The sequence below is a fragment of the Crinia signifera genome, chromosome 7, assembly GCF_055691185.1.
Source record: "Crinia signifera chromosome 7, ASM5569118v1, whole genome shotgun sequence".
Lineage (NCBI taxonomy): Eukaryota > Metazoa > Chordata > Amphibia > Anura > Myobatrachidae > Crinia > Crinia signifera.
Genome location: NC_139223.1, coordinates 189,343,050 through 189,362,571, shown reverse-complemented (window position 1 = coordinate 189,362,571; position 19,522 = coordinate 189,343,050). Strand labels below are relative to the sequence as shown.

Genomic DNA, 19,522 nt, shown 5'->3' with positions numbered 1-19,522 from the left:
AAATACACCAGACAGCACATTGGGAGGTGTTTTCTCCCTCTGGGACTACCACACCTGGCCTTGGATTAGAAGGAAGCCACACCCTGCCTTTCGGGCCGACTTACTTATGCATGAGCAGTTCCACTGTCTCTTGTGCACATGTGCCAATCCCAGTACCTGCCTGATCCATTGCGCTAGTGCTGGTACCTGGCTGTCTTCTCTCCGAGTCTGGCCAGTGGCAGCCCCCTCCTACAAGCAGGTAGGAGCCACTTCTCGTTGGTACATATAACCCTACATATCAATACACATATTACTTATACATAATACCTTTTAACTGTTCTGTTCTCCACTGTGGGGCATCTTGTCATCTTTAATTATTATTCTCCTCAATTTAGAACTTGGAGGAGGGAATATCTAATGCCCATTGCTGTTGCCTTAATGGTGCTGCCAGGCTGTGTCCACGATGGTGACCGTAGGTAGAGAAGACTGGACCTATGCTGGAGGTGATGAGTAAATGTTCCACCCAACTGGATGACCCTGGTCCAAACCAGTCAGGGGCATCTATAAAATGTGGGGATGTGGGGATGGCCATTGACTATCGATGTCCCCAAAACATTGATGGTTGGGACTTAGTGCTTAGTGGCTGCCCGGCCTGTTGCTCTGCGCATGCGCATCGATATCCGGAACCATCGATGGTAGGAGGTAGAATGTTTTATAGCCATTGATGGTTCCTGCTTTAAAATCCATCGCTGCCAACCATCGATGGGGGAATGTGCCGATGGCCATCCCTAATAAAATGTTCACTTAAGTAATACATATGTAAACTTATTGGTGCTTCCACTAAATGACCCACAGGGAAGTCACTATATCATTATTATATGTCCTATAAGGATTGTGCTTACAACCTGCCTATGAACTGACTGTGGTCCTGTGACCTGTAGGAATACATGTAACAGAATACATTTATTTTTAAAGTTTTTATTTGTATGAGAAAAGGAACAAATAAAAACAGCCATAAATGTAAATTCCAAAAACATGCTGTTTAAAAACAAGACTGGATTGAACAAAGTACAACTTAACAGGAATGGTGGTGTAGAACCTACAACAGAGGGTACAACGTCGTGGCACAAGAACAGCCAGAGTATACCGTGGCTGCACGTCATTTTGCATTGGGGTAAGAGTGCACGTTCGTTAGCTAGTGGCTGTGCATTGTGTTTAAGTGTGTACAGAATAGCAGTACACACATTTGTATCCTCATAATAAAAGTGTACAACAATATAACTACAGAACTAGGAGTTGCAATGTTTAACATGCAGAATAAAACATACATTCAAACCAAGTCTTGAAGTGGCCTAAACCAGGTCTAGGCCAAATAAACCTGCAAAGAATAAAAAAGAACCCAAGCTGCATTTACATAGCGTATGGTTAGAGTCAGGAGTGTAACTCAGGCGTTTGCGACTACCGTTCCCATAGCGGCACAGATTGTCACGGGTCCCCCCACTCTCTTGTACAGTTCTGTGCACTATTTCTTCAGTGAACTTCAACAGAAATGGTAAATAACATGTGATGCAAACAAATAAAATGACAACTTAAAGCATAGCTGTGTACTACACATAGGACCTTATTCAGGTTCGTTCGGATCCCCCGTGCATTCGTACGGGGGACCTATGGTGTGCGTTTGCTCATGCGCAGATGCATTTCTGCGCATGTGCAGACGCAGGGTGCATGTGGCTACGGCGAACAGGTTGTTCACCAGACGCACGCACCCAAGATTGCGGGCGTGGGGTGGGGAGCCGGGCGATACCCCCATGAGAACGCTCAGCGGGGCAGGCAGCTGGTGGACTCACAGCTTCACCGGGCGGGGTCTGGTGGACTCACAAAGGCTGCAAACTCGCAGCCTTGCCAATCAACCAGAATTACTCCCATAGTGGAATTAGCCATTTTGTGGACTGAAGTCACATTCCTTAAAATGGAAGCCAGTACAGAGTAAGATGGTGGAAAGTATAACTGACAGGAATAACTAACGTCCTGTATCCTGGTGATAGGGAGGGCCAAATGGATTTCTTGTCACGTGGGGAGATTTGGAGGTGAAAGCATTAAACCGTTGTCAGGCGAAGTTGGGAAATATTTTTGTTAAAGTGCTTCCTGATTGTGTCCGTATACTGTGGTCATAGTAATTTCCGGCACATGCAGGTAAAGGTGTATTGAGAATGTAGTGGCTGTTCCTGAGGTGTGATATGGAGGCGATGGAGATGGTCTGTCTTATGGGAGTGTTACATGTACTGTCACGGGGAAGTCATTGGTTGCATACACAGGAGCTCACCTGCTCACATGGTAGGCCATTAAATGCAGCTGCAGGCACTTCTGTATCCCCCCCCCCCCCCAGTGCATACCTGACGGTGCCATTTTGGTTTGTCAAAGTGTTCACTGTTAATGGCCAATTTTTGCAATTATTACACTTGAACTTTATGTTATACAATTAGTATATAGTAATAATTAGTTATTTTGATTTATAGAAATAAATAATAATGACTGTTCTATTGTCTTGTCATGTTTAGGATCAGCCCAGTTCCTATTGCCCTTGTCACCAAACAGTTTGTGTTTCGTGGTATCTCCGGTTCCACAACATGACTTCCAACACTGTGTACAGGTGTATATAGAAGCGACTGGCTGAAGGTAGCAGGTTGGTGGAAATGCAAAGTCCAAAGTTGAAATGCAATAATGTGACTAATATCACAAGACTAGTGATCTCTATACACTACTTCTGAAACTAGTAGGCACTGCTGGCTGCAGTCGTTGAAAGTTTCCCGTGGTTACTAAAAGTGGCTTTGTAAATACGTCTTCAATGAATATCTATACAACAACAAATAGTGCAGATCACAAGTAGGGACGTATCTCTACAGACATAAAATTCCTGTTCACACAGTCTAGTGTGTACCCTGAGCTGAGTGTAAAACGTGGCGTCTTATTCTGCTGCTTTCCTATTGGCTAGCTTTTAGTTCTATTTGTCAATATTTGATGTAAATATCCTTTGATGCTATTCAGGGGACACATAATGCATGTTCCGGGCATGCTGCCATGATCATTCTTTTACAGTTGTACTATAAATATACTCATCCATACATTTTAATGTATATGACATGTTTTTTCCAAAATAGGAGAATTACATCAGCACATAACAGAAGAGGACATTGTACCGGGCATCGGTCGAGTAAAAGACTTGGAGGTTGCAGGGGCAAAAACCGCCTTGGACTAATCCTCAAAAGGACTGATGCCCTTCGGCTTCTACTACAAGCTGGTTACACCAGTTATAGGACGATACAAGATTTCCCATGAGACCCAAGTGGAAGCCATGATTTTTTGGAAGATGACAGTTAATAGACACATTGATGAAAATGCATAAGTGTATAAATATATATGTACATAGTACAGTATGTTCAATCAGAACAGCGACATATTACCAGCATACTGATGTGTGCAACTCATTGAGTGTTTCTTACCGTTTGAATTAATTGTGTACAACTCTCACAATAACACACAAAAGGAGAAAAAGAGTACACAATGAATAATCTGATTTATATAGTTACCATAGACTAGGTTTATATTGTATATATTATTTTTTAAATACATATTCCATAGTAAAGTGGTAGAAAAGGGGGGGGGGGGGGGGTGCAAAGCCGATATTTGCGTAAGGTGGCTGAGGTACTAATGAAGTCAACTGTGCCGAAGCATAGATATCCTTAAAACCTGTTGTGGTGCCTTAAGGACCGCATTTGAAAAGCACTGGCATATGGGATGACTGGTATGAGGAACAGCGAGGGAAAACCATGGTTGTTAATGGGTAGAGATAGGCGGTAGTGCAAGTGTGGTGGGCAAAATGATGCCCTTGATGGCAAAGTGGATTTAATCCATCCATGGGCATTGAAAGTGGGCATCTCACAGCTCGCATGCCAGTACACAAAGGGGAAGGCTGATTCTAGCATTTGCATATTCTCAGCCACAAATCTGAAAAAAAAATCGCAACTGTGTCCCATCTCTGAATAAGGCCCTGTATTATTACGTATAAAAAAAGGTAACGCTATGCTGCGCAGGATGGGCTGTATGGTGCACAATTCTTTTATACTTGTCTACAGTATATAAATCATACGATGTGAGTCATACTGCAGGAATCTCACCTGGTGACTGCTGTGTCTGCCTGTATAAGCAATAGGCAGTGTGGCTGCAATTTTAGACCTAGAACATAGAAAGTACAACACAATATGCAGCTTCCTGGGAGGGGCAATCAAAAGGGAGGCCATACTGGTCTACTGGGTGGGCATTTGATGGGGGGAACCAGAAGGTGGCATGTATGCTTCATTGAGGCATTGAGGGGGGGGGGGGGATGGGGGGTTTACTAACTACCAGAAACTAACTGCAGTCTGGGCCCAGCGCCACCGCCTCCCCCCCATACCATTGACTGAGGCCATCTTCCTGGTAATATCTTCGGGAAGATGTCGCCACACAATGAAAGAAAAAGATTGTCACTGGCTGGGGAGGAGGGAACCTCTTTCTATAGGTAGGAGGTTGGGGCCCTCCCTTGCGCCCCCCCCCCTCTGCCCTCCTATGTTATCTGAAATACATAACTTTATTAAACCTTTGAGTGCCAAGTGAATTTGTCAAAATTGGTGTGAAACTTGTGAATCATTTTTATTCATCATAGTGACCTGTAATGGTTAACTTATATAGGAAATATAATCTTTGTTTTTTTTTTTACACAATTTTTTTATTTGCATTTATATAACAAATGTGAGCGACGCCGGCACTTTCAGCAGATATTCTGCACATCTCTGGCACTCAAAGGGTTAATAATTTAAATATATATATTTTTTTATCATCTCATTGGAACATTATTATAATTCTGATGCGATGAAGTGAATACGATTCTTTTCTATTATTTACCGAAAAAATTGCAATATTAATAATTATACCCATGGAAGTTCAGTTGTTATTTAATGCAATCCCTAAAGATCGGAAGTGAATTAATGTTTTTATTCTGTATTTAGTCTATATTAATATTCCTATTGATAAAATCTATGTAATAATTCCAGTAAATTGCAGATACAATGCTATACTGTATACAGTAACTACTGACCTGACAACTCTGATGGATGCATTCGTTATTGTGCAAAATCTATATCATATATTTCCAGACTCATAATCCCTGCAGATTAAAAAGTGTTGATTTTTTGTTGAGTGATTCTTCATTTAAAACAATGGATGAAGTTTTAAAATTCTAAATGATTCAAATTGATTTACTCTAGGTTCCTTATTACTAAAAGAAAAATACAGGACTCTCGTTACTCGTACGCATTTTTGTCACCGTGATTTTTGTGGTGCCAGATGTAAAACAAATCGAAAATAATAGGTGCGTCCACTGAAAACCTGGACGTACTGTAAGGAAAAAAAATACATTATTTAATGCTTGATTCCAACATAACTAATGAACTACTGAGATCAACAATCCAAACAGCAACTTCAAGTCAATCATTAAAGAGGCACAGATTTCCATCACCGAATCAGCATACTGACATCTATAGGGATTGTCACTGTCGAATCAGTTGAATTAGGCACAAGTTCAATTCAAATTTACTAAGTGTAGATGGTTTTTAAAAAGAAATAAAAAAAAAAGATCTGATCTAATAAAAAAAAGATCTGAAAACAGTCTACGATCAAAAAATCCCCATAGTTGTACCCAAATGTCAATTTAAGCGATTTAACCTAAAATATAAAGTATGCAGATCTTTGTGAATAACTACAATATACAATAAATTCTACCTTTCATTGGGTTTCACCTTTCCTGAAGTTATGGCTATAAAATATTTCTGTATTTTATAATATAAATCTAGTTTCAAAATGAAGAAGAGGAAGTTTGACGTTCGATTCATTTGTGCTTTACCATTGAAAATAAATAATGGAAGTAAAACATTTTGCATACGTCAAGGATTGCCTGCCTTTTGGACGGGAACAACCTAAATGTGGCTATTAATATGATCCAGTTGCCCAGAACCCCCCCCCCCCCCTCATCCTGGCCAGCAGCTCAATTCATGATCACGATAAAGATAGTACATAAGACAATTATACTACAATGGATTGGCCAAATTGTCAAGCATTTTGGAACCTCCCTCCTGTGTTTGACCCCTGCATGGGTCCAGCATCTGGAATGATGCTATTGTATCTAAATATCATTGACGTTTGAAGATAATCTAAACCATAAAAGGTGGAAAAATAAAATATAGAAAGAAAAATAGCTAATTTGTTTGAAATAGTTTCCTAGAATATCTCTGCATAGTTTGTTTAGTCTTTGGGCGATGTGGAGAAAAGCTGCCATTAGAGTTGCGTTTATGTTTGCGGTGAAACAAAGTGATGCAATGTGAACTTACCATGGTATTAAAATAAAGCTAGTAGGAAGAAGAGCAAAACATCACAGCAGGCAGGCAGAATTCCCTTTCCAGTACTTACATGGGAAAATGCAAACACTAAATAAAAAAAAGATGCATTGTTTTTCATTTTCAGCATTAGTAATGGACGATTACGTTGTGCAATGTAGTCACACCATGCTGCATGAAATAAGCTTGCATTGAAGCTTGCCAGTGTTCCGTCCACTGTACAGCAGCAACTGATCAACGAGTGCCGTGTGTGGTCTTGGACAGCAAGACTTCCCAGTGGCTCCTCATTTTGCCATCACGACGTTGCCGTCTTCGGCTTTATCTTCAATCCACTGAACTTCCAGGCGAAAGTCAAGCCATGACCAATATTTCTCCATCTATAAAAGCATGGCTGTGGTTAACCTAATTATACAGCTAAGCTTATGACAGCCGTTGAATATAACTCTGATGCGTGGCAGCAGCTCCCTTGCAAACTTAAGTCTTCAGGAGACCCTCTACGGCCGGCTGGGGCGAGGAGGCTGGCGTTGGGAAGGTTGTGGAAGATGTGCTTCCTTGGGTCCCCAGTCTTTTTTGGTGAAGCTCTTCCCATTTTAATCGATTTACTATCACGGAGTCCAGCATAGGCTTGAGTTTCCCATTAATTTTCACAAGAGACTGCAAAATACAATGAATGTGATATGGTTATTGGAACAAACTGACAGACCAAAAGCAACATAACAATGGTTCATTCATTATTAATAAAGTCATATGGAGCAGCATAAAATTCAGCAATTTCCAAGAACTTAAAGTTTTCAGTTTGCCTGAGGAACATGTGCCATCTTGAGATGGCATTGGTAGCTGTAGCCCCGCTTCTTCCTATTGGAGGGAGTGCCGGTTTGGGAAGAGGGATCCATTTGTATTCTTCTGCCCCCTCCACACTGCTTGCCCTCTGGCAATGCATATTCATGAACTCATGTACTTTAATACTGCTGTGTATGGTACCACCGCTAGTAATTAGCAGAAAAACTGGCAGTGTTAGGGATCACACAGATCCCAGCATTGGAGCAATCTTGTATTGCCCAGTAATGTGGAAACTCATGGCATATCGATACCAAAGCATTTGACCTCTTTTAGGGTATAGTGATGAATATTTATAGATTCAGAAACTTTCAGAATAGTATCACAATTAAGGCCCCCATACATTAGGTCGACTTGTCCTAAGGACAGTCATTTGACACATTATTTTAAAGTTCTAATAGCCGCCGCTGCCCGCTGCACTGATGATCATGCCGCCCACACCACTGCTCTGATCACTGCCGCGGCCACACTGCTCCTCACCGGCACCCCCACTGCACCCGCCTGCCACTCATTTGAGAGCTGCCGCTGCAGGCCCGGTGCCGGAGTTCAGACGTCATCATACATGCTGCACGTCCAACCTACTGATCTGATGCGCGTGGGACCGCACATCAGACCGGATCAAATGTCACACACATGCGATTTTGGGCTGATTTCACGTAATTTATCGGCCCAAGTGCCGAAATCGGGTGGAATTGCCACAAAATTGCATAGTGTATGGGTGCCCTTATGGGGAGGACGAAGAGTTCAAGAAGAGCTTCCATTTAGGAGTAAAACAATGGGCTGATTATCTGGGTGTGGTCCAATAGATCTACAGTAAAGGATAATTAATAGGTCGACCCCAAATGGCCGACATGCAATAGGCGGACAGGGTCAAAAGGCTGACCCGGAAAAGTTAGGCGGTAGAAAAAGTCAACAGGGTCATACGGTAGACATGGAAAAGTTTGACTACAGAAACGGTCAACAGAGTCAAAAGGTTGGCAGTTGCAAGGGTCAACAGGGTCAAAAGTTAGACAGTAGAAAAGGTCGACTGGCTCAAAAAATTGACAAGGTCAAAAGGTCAAAATGAAAGTGGTTGACCCAAGTTTTTTGGTACACCGGCCCACCATTCGCAATGTGCGTACGTTCACAACTATCGAATGATGTGGAATGTGCACGCAGATCTAAGGTTGCTCAGAGCTACACATTCGGAGGGATGGCCCCTCCCCCGCGCCATCGGCCCATTACAATGAGAACGCCCAGCATTCTCATGGGAACGCCCTTAATTGGGCATTTCCATATGGTAATGGGACGACCCGCCATCCCTCACCCTCCGCTCGAAAGGATGAGTGTGTGGACGTACGCACCCAGCGCACGCACATGAACAGGAAAGGTGCAAAGCGAAAATATCGGCGAATGCACACGGCCTTGCGAACGGTCCAGAATAAGGTCCCAAGTCGTCAATAAGGGATCTAACAAAGGCACAGGTTTAATTTTTTCTATTTTTCCTGAAATCCTAAATCTCTGAAATGATTTTCATGTTAAAGTATCCGCTGTGTTTTAATGTTCACTACACTCAGAGTAAAAGAAAAAAAAAAGAATCCATTTGTCTCTCCAGATGGAGTTTTTATTGTTCATTCAATAACATATTACTGCCTAATTAATGGTGGAGTAATGACTTGATAAATTGTCATTAAATGCCAGCACATTGGAAAACTGTTGTTAGCCAAAATCACTAAAACACTAAAATGTACAGTGACTCTGTTCCTCCACATTATACCCACATCCGTTTAAAACAGAATCATAATATATCATAGAATTAAGCCAACTTGCTCAAGATCAGCTAAATTCTGTTACTGTTACAGTATATCCATTTCTAAATGCTGTGCCTGTAATACCGGTATTGCATGGTGGGGGGAGTGGCCACAATAACGTGATCGCACTGTCAATGCCCCCAAAATACAATACTTACTGCATAAGCCCCACCCCATCCCGCTCCTTTTATGTGTGTGTGTGTGTGCATATCCCCAACCCCCCGGTGGCCCCGCCCACCTCTTCTTGGAGCTGTCTAAATGTAGACCGGTATAACCCAGATGCGACCCCTTCCAGCCCGGACCTGGCTTATAGCTGGATTGGTGACGTCACTGTCCTTGTGGGCTCTGGCAGCCACTGGAGATCCTCTCCTAGCACTAGCTCTTGCTATGCTGTAAACACGTCCTGGGTTGCATCAAACCGGCTTACCTGTTTATACTGCACCGCGCCACAGGTAGGTCCCAGGTTCAACCTTTGTACGTGACCTGAGCTGGGGAGAGAGACAACTGCGGCTCTCTCTCTCCCTCTCATTTTTTCTTTTCACGGGGGCGTGGCCCCAAGCACGGCCGGTGGCCATGCCCCTCCATTTAACTGGGGCCCGGCTGACCTGTTGGCGCCCCCTGAACACAGCCTTTAGCATAGCAATTAAAAGCTGGTTGGCTGGTAGTTTATTTTCCGCCACTCTTTCAAAAGCTTAGTACATATGGGCTAATTTAGCTTGCATCGCTTATTCAGGCTGCAGTGGTATGCAGGCGAGGGGGACGGTATGCAGGCAGGAGGTGGTATGCAGGCGAGGGGAGGGGGATGGTATGCAGGCAGGAGGTAGGAGGTGGTATGCAGGCGAGGGAAGGGGGATGGTATGCAGGCAGGAGGTAGAAGGTGGTATGCAGGCGAGGGGAGGGGGATGGTATGCAGGCAGGAGGTAGGAGGTGGTTTGCAGGCGAGGGGAGGGGGATGGTATGCAGGCAGGAGGTAGGAGGTGGTATGCAGGCGAAGGAAGGGGGATGGTATGCAGGAGGAGGTAGGAGGTGGTATGCAGGCGAGGGGAGGGGGATGGTATGCAGGCAGGAGATGGTATGCAGGCGAGGGGAGGGGGATGGTATGCAGGCAGGAGGTGGTATGCAGGCGAGGGGAGGGGGATGGTATGCAGGCAGGAGATGGTATGCAGGCGAGGGGAGGGGGATGGTATGCAGGCAGGAGATGGTATGCAGGCGAGGGGAGGGGGATGGTATGCAGGCAGGAGGTGGTATGCAGGCGAGGGGAGGGGGATGGTATGCAGGCAGGAGGTGGTATGCAGGTGAGGGGAGGGGGATGGTATGCAGGTAGGAGGTGGTATGCAGGCGAGGGGAGGGGGATGGTATGCAGGCAGGAGGTGGTATGCAGGGGAGGGGGATGGTATGCAGGTAGGAGGTGGTATGCAGGCGAGGGGAGGGGGATGGTATGCAGGTAGGAGGTGGTATGCAGGGGAGGGGAGGGGGATGGTATGCAGGCAGGAGGTGGTATGCAGGGGAGGGGGATGGTATGCAGGCAGGAGGTGGTATGCAGGCGAGGGGAGGGGGATGGTATGCAGGCAGGAGGTGGTATGCAGGGGAGGGGAGGGGGATGGTATGCAGGCAGGAGGTGGTATGCAGGGGAGGGGAGGGGGATGGTATGCAGGCAGGAGGTGGTATGCAGGCAGGAGGTGGTATGCAGGGGAGGGGAGGGGGATGGTATGCAGGCAGGAGGTGGTATGCAGGTGAGGGGAGAGGGATGGTATGCAGGCAGGAGGTGGTATGCAGACTAGGAGGGTGGGGGGTGGTATGCAGGGGAGGGGGATGGTATGCAGGCAGGAGGTGGTATGCAGGCGAGGGGAGGGGGATGGTATGCAGGCAGGAGGTGGTATGCAGGTGAGGGGAGGGGGATGGTATGCAGGCAGGAGGTGGTATGCAGGCAGGAGGTGGTATGCAGGGGAGGGGAGAGGGATGGTATGCAGGCAGGAGGTGGTATGCAGGCAGGAGGTGGTATGCAGGGGAGGGGAGGGGGATGGTATGCAGGCAGGAGGTGGTATGCAGGTGAGGGGAGGGGGATGGTATGCAGGCAGGAGGTGGTATGCAGGGGAGGGGAGGGGGATGGTATGCAGGCAGGAGGTGGTATGCAGGCAGGAGGTGGTATGCAGGGGAGGGGAGGGGGATGGTATGCAGGCAGGAGGTGGTATGCAGGTGAGGGGAGGGGGATGGTATGCAGGCAGGAGGTGGTATGCAGACTAGGAGGGTGGGGGGTGGTATGCAGGGGAGGGGGATGGTATGCAGGCAGGAGGTGGTATGCAGGCGAGGGGAGGGGGATGGTATGCAGGCAGGAGGTGGTATGCAGGTGAGGGGAGGGGGATGGTATGCAGGCAGGAGGTGGTATGCAGGCAGGAGGTGGTATGCAGGGGAGGGGAGGGGGATGGTATGCAGGCAGGAGGTGGTATGCAGGCAGGAGGTGGTATGCAGGGGAGGGGAGGGGGATGGTATGCAGGCAGGAGGTGGTATGCAGGTGAGGGGAGGGGGATGGTATGCAGGCAGGAGGTGGTATGCAGACTAGGAGGGTGGGGGGTGGTATGCAGGGGAGGGGGATGGTATGCAGGCAGGAGGTGGTATGCAGGCGAGGGGAGGGGGATGGTATGCAGGCAGGAGGTGGTATGCAGGCGAGAGGAGAGGGGTGGTATGCAGGCAGGAGGTGGTATGCAGGCAGGAGGTGGTATGCAGGCAGGAGGTGGTATGCAGGTGAGGGGAGGGGGATGGTATGCAGGCAGGAGGTGGTATGCAGGTGAGGGGAGGGGGATGGTATGCAGGCAGGAGGTGGTATGCAGGCGAGAGGAGGGGGGTGGTATGCAGGCAGGAGGTGGTATGCAGGCGAGGGGAGGGGGATGGTATGCAGGCAGGAGGTGGTATGCAGGCGAGAGGAGGGGGGTGGTATGCAGGCAGGAGGTGGTATGCAGGCAGGAGGTGGTATGCAGGCAGGAGGTGGTATGCAGGTGAGGGGAGGGGGATGGTATGCAGGCAGGAGGTGGTATGCAGGGGAGGGGAGGGGGATGGTATGCAGGCAGGAGGTGGTATGCAGGGGAGGGGGATGGTATGCAGGCAGGAGGCAGGAGGTGGTATGCAGGGGAGGGGGATGGTATGCAGGCAGGAGGTAGGAGGTGGTATGCAGGGGAGGGGGATGGTATGTAGGCAGGAGGCAGGAGGTGGTATGCAGGCGAGGGGAGGGGGATGGTATGCAGGCAGGAGGTGGTATGCAGGCGAGAGGAGGGGGGTGGTATGCAGGCAGGAGGTGGTATGCAGGCGAGAGGAGGGGGGTGGTATGCAGGCAGGAGGTGGTATGCAGGCAGGAGGTGGTATGCAGGCGAGAGGAGGGGGGTGGTATGCAGGCAGGAGGTGGTATGCAGGCAGGAGGTGGTATGCAGGCAGGAGGTGGTATGCAGGCAGGAGGTGGTATGCAGGCAGGAGGTGGTATGCAGGTGAGGGGAGGGGGATGGTATGCAGGCAGGAGGTGGTATGCAGGCGAGAGGAGGGGGGTGGTATGCAGGCAGGAGGTGGTATGCAGGCAGGAGGTGGTATGCAGGCAGGAGGTGGTATGCAGGCAGGAGGTGGTATGCAGGCAGGAGGTGGTATGCAGGCGAGGGGAGAGGGATGGTATGCAGGCAGGAGGTGGTATGCAGGCGAGGGGAGGGGGATGGTATGCAGGCAGGAGGTGGTATGCAGGTGAGGGGAGGGGGATGGTATGCAGGCAGGAGGTGGTATGCAGGGGAGGGGAGGGGGATGGTATGCAGGCAGGAGGTGGTATGCAGGGGAGGGGGATGGTATGCAGGCAGGAGGTGGTATGCAGGCGAGGGGAGGGGGGTGGTATGCAGGCAGGAGGTGGTATGCAGACTAGGAGGGTGGGGGGTGGTATGCAGGCAGGAGGTGGTATGCAGACTAGGAGGGTGGGGGGTGGTATGCAGGCAGGAGGTGGTATGCAGCGGAGGGGGATGGTATGCAGGCAGGAGGTGTTATGCAGGCGAGGGGAGGGGGATGGTATGCAGGCAGGAGGTGGTATGCAGGGGAGGGGAGGGGGATGGTATGCAGGCAGGAGGTGGTATGCAGGGGAGGGGGATGGTATGCAGGCAGGAGGTGGTATGCAGGCGAGGGGAGGGGGGTGGTATGCAGGCAGGAGGTGGTATGCAGACTAGGAGGGTGGGGGGTGGTATGCAGGCAGGAGGTGGTATGCAGACTAGGAGGGTGGGGGGTGGTATGCAGGCAGGAGGTGGTATGCAGGGGAGGGGGATGGTATGCAGGCAGGAGGTGGTATGCAGGTGAGGGGAGGGGGATGGTATGCAGGCAGGAGGTGGTATGCAGGTGAGGGGAGGGGGATGGTATGCAGGCAGGAGGTGGTATGCAGACTAGGAGGGTGGGGGGTGGTATGCACCTCCCTCTGCATTTCCTTAGCTAAGGAACGCATATGCAGGCAGGTTATCATGGGCCTGATTCATATCTTATTGCCCACCTATGAAACTGACCGTCTAGTGTAAATCTACAAACTTATTGCAAAAATATCGATATTCGCTATCCAGTCACAAATCCATACACAATATATGAGCCATCGAATGATTGCGCAAATGTGTGTAAGTCTGAACCTACCAGTCATCTGCAACAGAGACAGGCTGACCGACGCCGGCGCTGATGTCACAGAAAACACCTGGGAATGCCTGCGTTTTTACAGACATCCAGTTACCAGCCCCAAACACTGGCTTCCTGACTGTCAACTAGCGAGGGGATTGCAATGCCTATACATACACTATTGCTGACACTGTTTGGGCTCACGCATGCGGGCTATGGGATGCAGTCGTTAGGTTGACAGTCAAATGCTCGACCACTGTTGGTCAAGAGTCAAAAGGTCGACACAAACAAAATATCGACATGACAAAGGTCAGTGTTAGTTTTTCACCTTTTTTTGTGTCTATGTCTACATATGTCGACATGGACACCGTATAAGTCAGCGGTGGGGAACCTCCGGCCCTAGGAGCTGGTCTTTGTGGCCCTCCCACCTGACCGATGGCTGTACAGCGAGTCAAGTACAGGGGAAATCTTGCGAGAGCTACCGACCTCTCGCAAGATTTCCCCTGTATGAGACTTCCAGCACAGCCGCTGGACCACACAGACTGTATTTTTTTTTAAAACATGCCAGTGAGTAATGAGTGCACCTGTGCACCTGCTAAGAGACCTGGGAAATATGAGCTGTCCGGGGTCCCTATAATGAGTGCACCTGTGCACCTGCTAAGAGACCTGGGAAATATGAGCTGTCCGGGGTCCTGATAATAAGTGCACCTGTGCACCTGCTAAGAAACCTGGGAAATATGAGCTGTCCGGGGTCCTGATGGCCAAGTTTGAGAAACACTGTTTTAAGGTAGTACATCGATAAATGTTTAATAATAATTACCCAATCACAGCATCAATGGGGAATACAACAAAGTAGAACAAACTGTACATTAATACAAATCTAGACCTTTCCAAGGTCAAACCTTTTCATTTAGATGATGATAACCATACCGGTTATTCCTGTTGGATCTAATCTGTTATTCTAACCATCCATTTTAATTGTCAAGAAAGCAGAATATAACCAGCTAACATACTAAAAAAACCATCCGAGTGCACAAATTAGAATGACCCCTTTTTTTGTACCTGAAATCTAATTAAAAACTCATTTGATTACTACTATCTCTAACTCTGCTGTACTTATTAAATTTCTGTAATCAATTTTCTTTTATGAAGCTTCTGGGAAATTATCTGAAAAGCAACACATTTTTCTCTTCCTTGGCATGTTCTTGATCATTTACTGAATTACGTTTCCAGCACCTGCCTGCGATCTCAATTAATCCTAGAGTTTACTTCTAAAGCCATTTAAGTTTATTTGAGTTTTGTCCAATCGGCTTTATCCAATACCTCATTCTCAGCCTGCAGTTTTGCATTGCATTTTGCTATTTGTTGAGTGGCACGCGCATTGATGTACCATTTGTCTTTTTAACGGTGTGCCTTATGTACTGTCATTGTATTGTGAAAGTTTTACAGTACAATTCGTCATATCGTCCATTAGTGAAATCACAACTTTATATATTGAAACATGACTTCACAACCTTGCCGCTTGCTATTAACGGAATTTAGGTAGATGAGATGTGAGATGTTAAACGGAGGAATGAAGAAATGGAACAGGAAGGATGTTCGCAAAATGACATATCTGTCTCGGTGTCCTTCTTGGTTACAATCGGCTTTATCTGTATCGCAATGCGCAAGTTGTCTTTGCCAACTGTTTCAGGGGTAGTTTACTGAAAGCCCAGTATCACTGAATGAGTAGTTATAAGTGGTCAGCTTACATTCAGCTTAGTGCGGTGGTCACACCTGTCCTCAAGATCTACCAACAGTGCAGTGCACAGGCAACCTGTGGCTCTATAGTAGGAATTAATGCAGCGGTGCACCAGGTAGAGAGTCTGGGAAATGTGACAGTTAGTAATGACTACAGCGGTGCACCAGCTAGGGAGTCTGGGAAATGTGACAGTTAGTAATGACTACAGCGGTGCACCAGGTAGAGAGTCTGGGAAATGTGACAGTTAGTAATGACTACAGCGGTGCACCAGCTAGGGAGTCTGGAAAATGTGACAGTTAGTAATGACTACAGCGGTGCACCAGGTAGAGAGTCTGGTAATGTGACAGTTAGTAATGACTACAGCTGTGCACCAGGTAGAGAGTCTGGGAAATGTGACAGTTAGTAATGACTACAGCGGTGCACCAGCTAGGGAGTCTGGGAAATGTGACAGTAAGTAATGACTACAGCGGTGCACCAGCTAGGGAGTCTGGGAAATGTGACAGTTAGTAATGACTACAGCTGTGCACCAGGTAGAGAGTCTGGGAAATGTGACAGTTAGTAATGACTACAGCCGTGCACCAGCTAGGGAGTCTGGAAAATGTGACAGTTAGTAATGACTACAGCTGTGCACCAGGTAGAGAGTCTGGGAAATGTGACAGTTAGTAATGACTACAGCGGTGCACCAGCTAGGGAGTCTGGGATATGTGACAGTTAGTAATGACTACAGCTGTGCACCAGGTAGAGAGTCTGGGAAATGTGACAGTTAGTAATGACTACAGCTGTGCACCAGGTAGAGAGTCTGGGAAATGTGACAGTTAGTAGTGACTACAGCGGTGCACCAGCTAGGGAGTCTGGGAAATGTGACAGTTAGTAATGACTACAGCGGTGCACCAGCTAGGGAGTCTGGGAAATGTGACAGTTAGTAATGACTACAGCTGTGCACCAGCTCGGTGGTTTGGAAAACGTGGATCGTTGGTAGATCTCGAGGACTGGTTTGGCCAGCCCTGGCTTAGAGACTTTTATCTCAGGTCTTCCTTGGGCAAGAAAGATTAAGTCCCTTTATGCATTGCCAGATTAAGGTCCACGTGGGTCTGGTGATGAATATTATAAAGGGCCTATTGTGAACTGCCTCAGGATCCAACATCATGGAGGTGTGAATACTGTTGTGGTTGCGTGGTCTACACAGGATGTGAGATCTTTTCCATGGGGTGTGACTAGCACCATGGGGCACATAAACTTTTGTTTAAATGAAGGGTCAATCCATGATCATTCCAGGTCAAGTGGGGGGTCCCCATCTGACCGTCACCAATTTAGATCAACCTTTATATGAAGATTGGCATACAGTATAATTTTAGACTTTGTAAAAATGTTACTTAACAATATGCAATACTGTAGTAGCAAAACTCTAGCACTCAAAGTGGGATGGGTGCAACTGTCTCTCAGGCTTGGGAATCTGTGTAAAACGGTTGGGACGGTTTTCAAAATTGGACTACATGATCTGCAATGACCCCGAAATGTTGTGCAAATTCTTAGATACTATTAGCAGCCTTCTCACCCCTCTCTCTCTCTCTATATATATGTATGGTTGTTCAGAAATGGAAAAAGCGGCACTTAGAGACTTGCAAGAAACCGATACAGTATATTGAGTCATGCTTATTTCAATATTGCAGTGCACAGAGACCCTTTGTCGTAGTAAGTCAATGCCCTAGACTAGGGGTGGGGAACCTAAGGCCCGGGGGCCGTATGCGGCCCCGTAGACGGTCTGAGTGGCCCTCTCACCTGCCTGGCAGCTTTGCCGGGAGTCAAGTTCAGGGGAATTCTCGCAAGAGGTCGGTAGTTCCCGCGAGATTCCTCTTAATTAACAGCAGCCGGAGACTGTCAGTCCTAGTCAGCGGCAGCCGCCGGAGCGTGGGATGGCTGCAGCAGGACAATTTGTAAGAGAAATTTTTATATATGGCCCCCGAAGGATTTTTTTCCCCATACAAACAGCCCTTGGCACAAAACAGGTTCCCCATCCCTGCCCTAGACACTGGAATATGGTTGACACAATATATAGTGGTAAATTTACCATAATTCATGTCAATTTGAGATTGCATTATTTTTCTTCCTAAGAATGAATCTCTGTAATTTACTAAACACAAAACCAGGCAGAGTTCGCTGAAATACAGCCGAGCAGAACACACATGTATTAATCAATACGCCATTGCCCAAACTCGGCACCAGGAGAACTGGAATTTCTGTGAGCCAATCCTGCGTCTAAAAATAAAAAGTAGGGTCCCCCTGTACTGAAAGAACAAGCACTGGGCTTTTGGACTGGTCCTGATTCCAAAAATATGGAGTAAAAAAGATGTAGGGGTCCCGTGTATTCTTAAAACCAGGGGAAATGGTAGGTTGGTTCTTAGGAAGGGGTTCGCGGGGATTCACTCAGCAGGGGGAAGTTTGGTGGGGCGGTGTTTACCTGGTGAATATACAAAGCCTAGTGAGCAGTTCTGAATCAGGCCCTTAGTTACCTTCAACAAAGATGCATGTCATGTACGCTCACTGGTAGGTATAGGGTAGATCAATTTCTGATGTCAACTCAACCAGTCAACCAGCAACGCTGCGTGAATTTCAGTGTGCTCTGATTGCAGTGCGGCATACAGCTAAACAAATGTAGTTAAAAGGATGGGACATTTGCCCAGGCTGGTCAAGAAGGCATTACCAGACTCACAAAATTGTTCCGCTGCCCCCCTCCCCCGTTTACATTACAGACATAATGATCAGTCTGTGCATACCTCCCAACTGTCCGGATTAGATTACAGTGGGAGAGTCGTGCTAATGTGACTGTGGGCCTTATTCTAGTTCACTCTTTCGGGCAAACTCCTTCTTAGATGGACAAAACCATGTGCACTGCAGGGGGGCAGATGTAAAATGTGCAGAAGGAATTAGATTTGGGTGATTTATTTTGTTTCTGTGCAGGGAAAATACTGACTGCTTTATTTTACACTGCAATATAGATCTCACTTTGAAGTAAAAAACCTTCCCAAATCTAATTCTCTCTGCACAAGTAACATCTGCGCCCCTGCAGTGCACATGGTTTTGTCAATCTAAGAAGAGTGAACTAGAATAAGGCCCTGTGTCCCACGTGAAGCAGGAGGGTCAACAGTTGAGAAAGCCGGTGATCACCGTTGCTATGGAAAGCAGCCATTGGTACCAACTAGTTGCCGTGTACATGGAAGGTGAGCTGGTGGCAGCCCAACTGCTCGGGTAGCACTGGGCATGACCATAAAATGCTGAAAACAGGCGTTGTGGTGCTATTCCACATTCCCTTCACCAGAGACCACAACCACCCTCGCATGGCTCCCCCATTTTTGGGCCAGCAGAACCTCCGGCGCGGCAGGTCCCGATTAGATACAAACCAAAATTGGGAGGTATGGTCTGTGGTCTATCAGACACACATGGCTGATCACAGGCGCTGTCAGCGAGCCAGCTGGGAACCGCATGGAAGGCTGGATAACGCTATCGGTATTTTTAGATTTATAGTCAATTCAGGCAGATCGCATTTCCCATTGCAAATATGGAAAATGCAATCTGGTTACTAAAACAAAAAAAAAGTGAATTTAAGGCAAATTTTGTACATTTTGCTGATACTGAAATAAGACGAAAAACAATTTTTTTACAGTATTTTAGTAAAAATTATATTTATTTGAAACAATTATATACAATCTAGGTAGTATCCTGCAGCAGAAATATAATTTGTATACATTCTCGAGAGTATCTAAAGGGAAAAAAACAAAAACTACTGTTCGTTTGCCTTTAAGACGTTCTAGATCTTTATTTTGAAACACATTACTCGCCGGTGTCTATCATTTTGTTGCAAAGGCCGTATAAAGTTTATGTCCATCTCCAGCAGGAGCTGAACCATACTCCAATAGCTGCAAAACTGGCTGTCTTTCAGCAATTCTATACTGATAAATTAGTTTGCATTGCACTCGAGGGTCCGTCGAACTCCATCCATATATTAAAGAGAGATTAAGCTTCTCCGGTGCATGTCCCAGGCAGGAATCTGCAGTGTTTAATTCACAGCGCTGCTTATTCTAAGAAGTATTGGCCTCCTCCTGAACTTTATTCCCCAATAAAAGTACTTTGATTTAAGC

The 19,522-nt window shown here is 47.1% G+C and overlaps 1 protein-coding gene across 1 annotated transcript in view; it reads right to left on the bottom strand.

Annotated features, from left to right (window-relative positions):
• Positions 1-941: 941 nt before the first annotated feature.
• The window catches only part of PDE11A (phosphodiesterase 11A), a 383,685-nt gene continuing 365,104 nt past the window's right edge, over positions 942-19,522 (bottom strand). Inside the window, exon 20 of the mRNA XM_083154719.1 lies at positions 942-7,058. Within this exon, the coding sequence (XP_083010845.1) occupies positions 6,879-7,058 (180 nt within the window). The 3' untranslated portion in view covers positions 942-6,878. The remainder of the gene's footprint in view (positions 7,059-19,522) is intronic.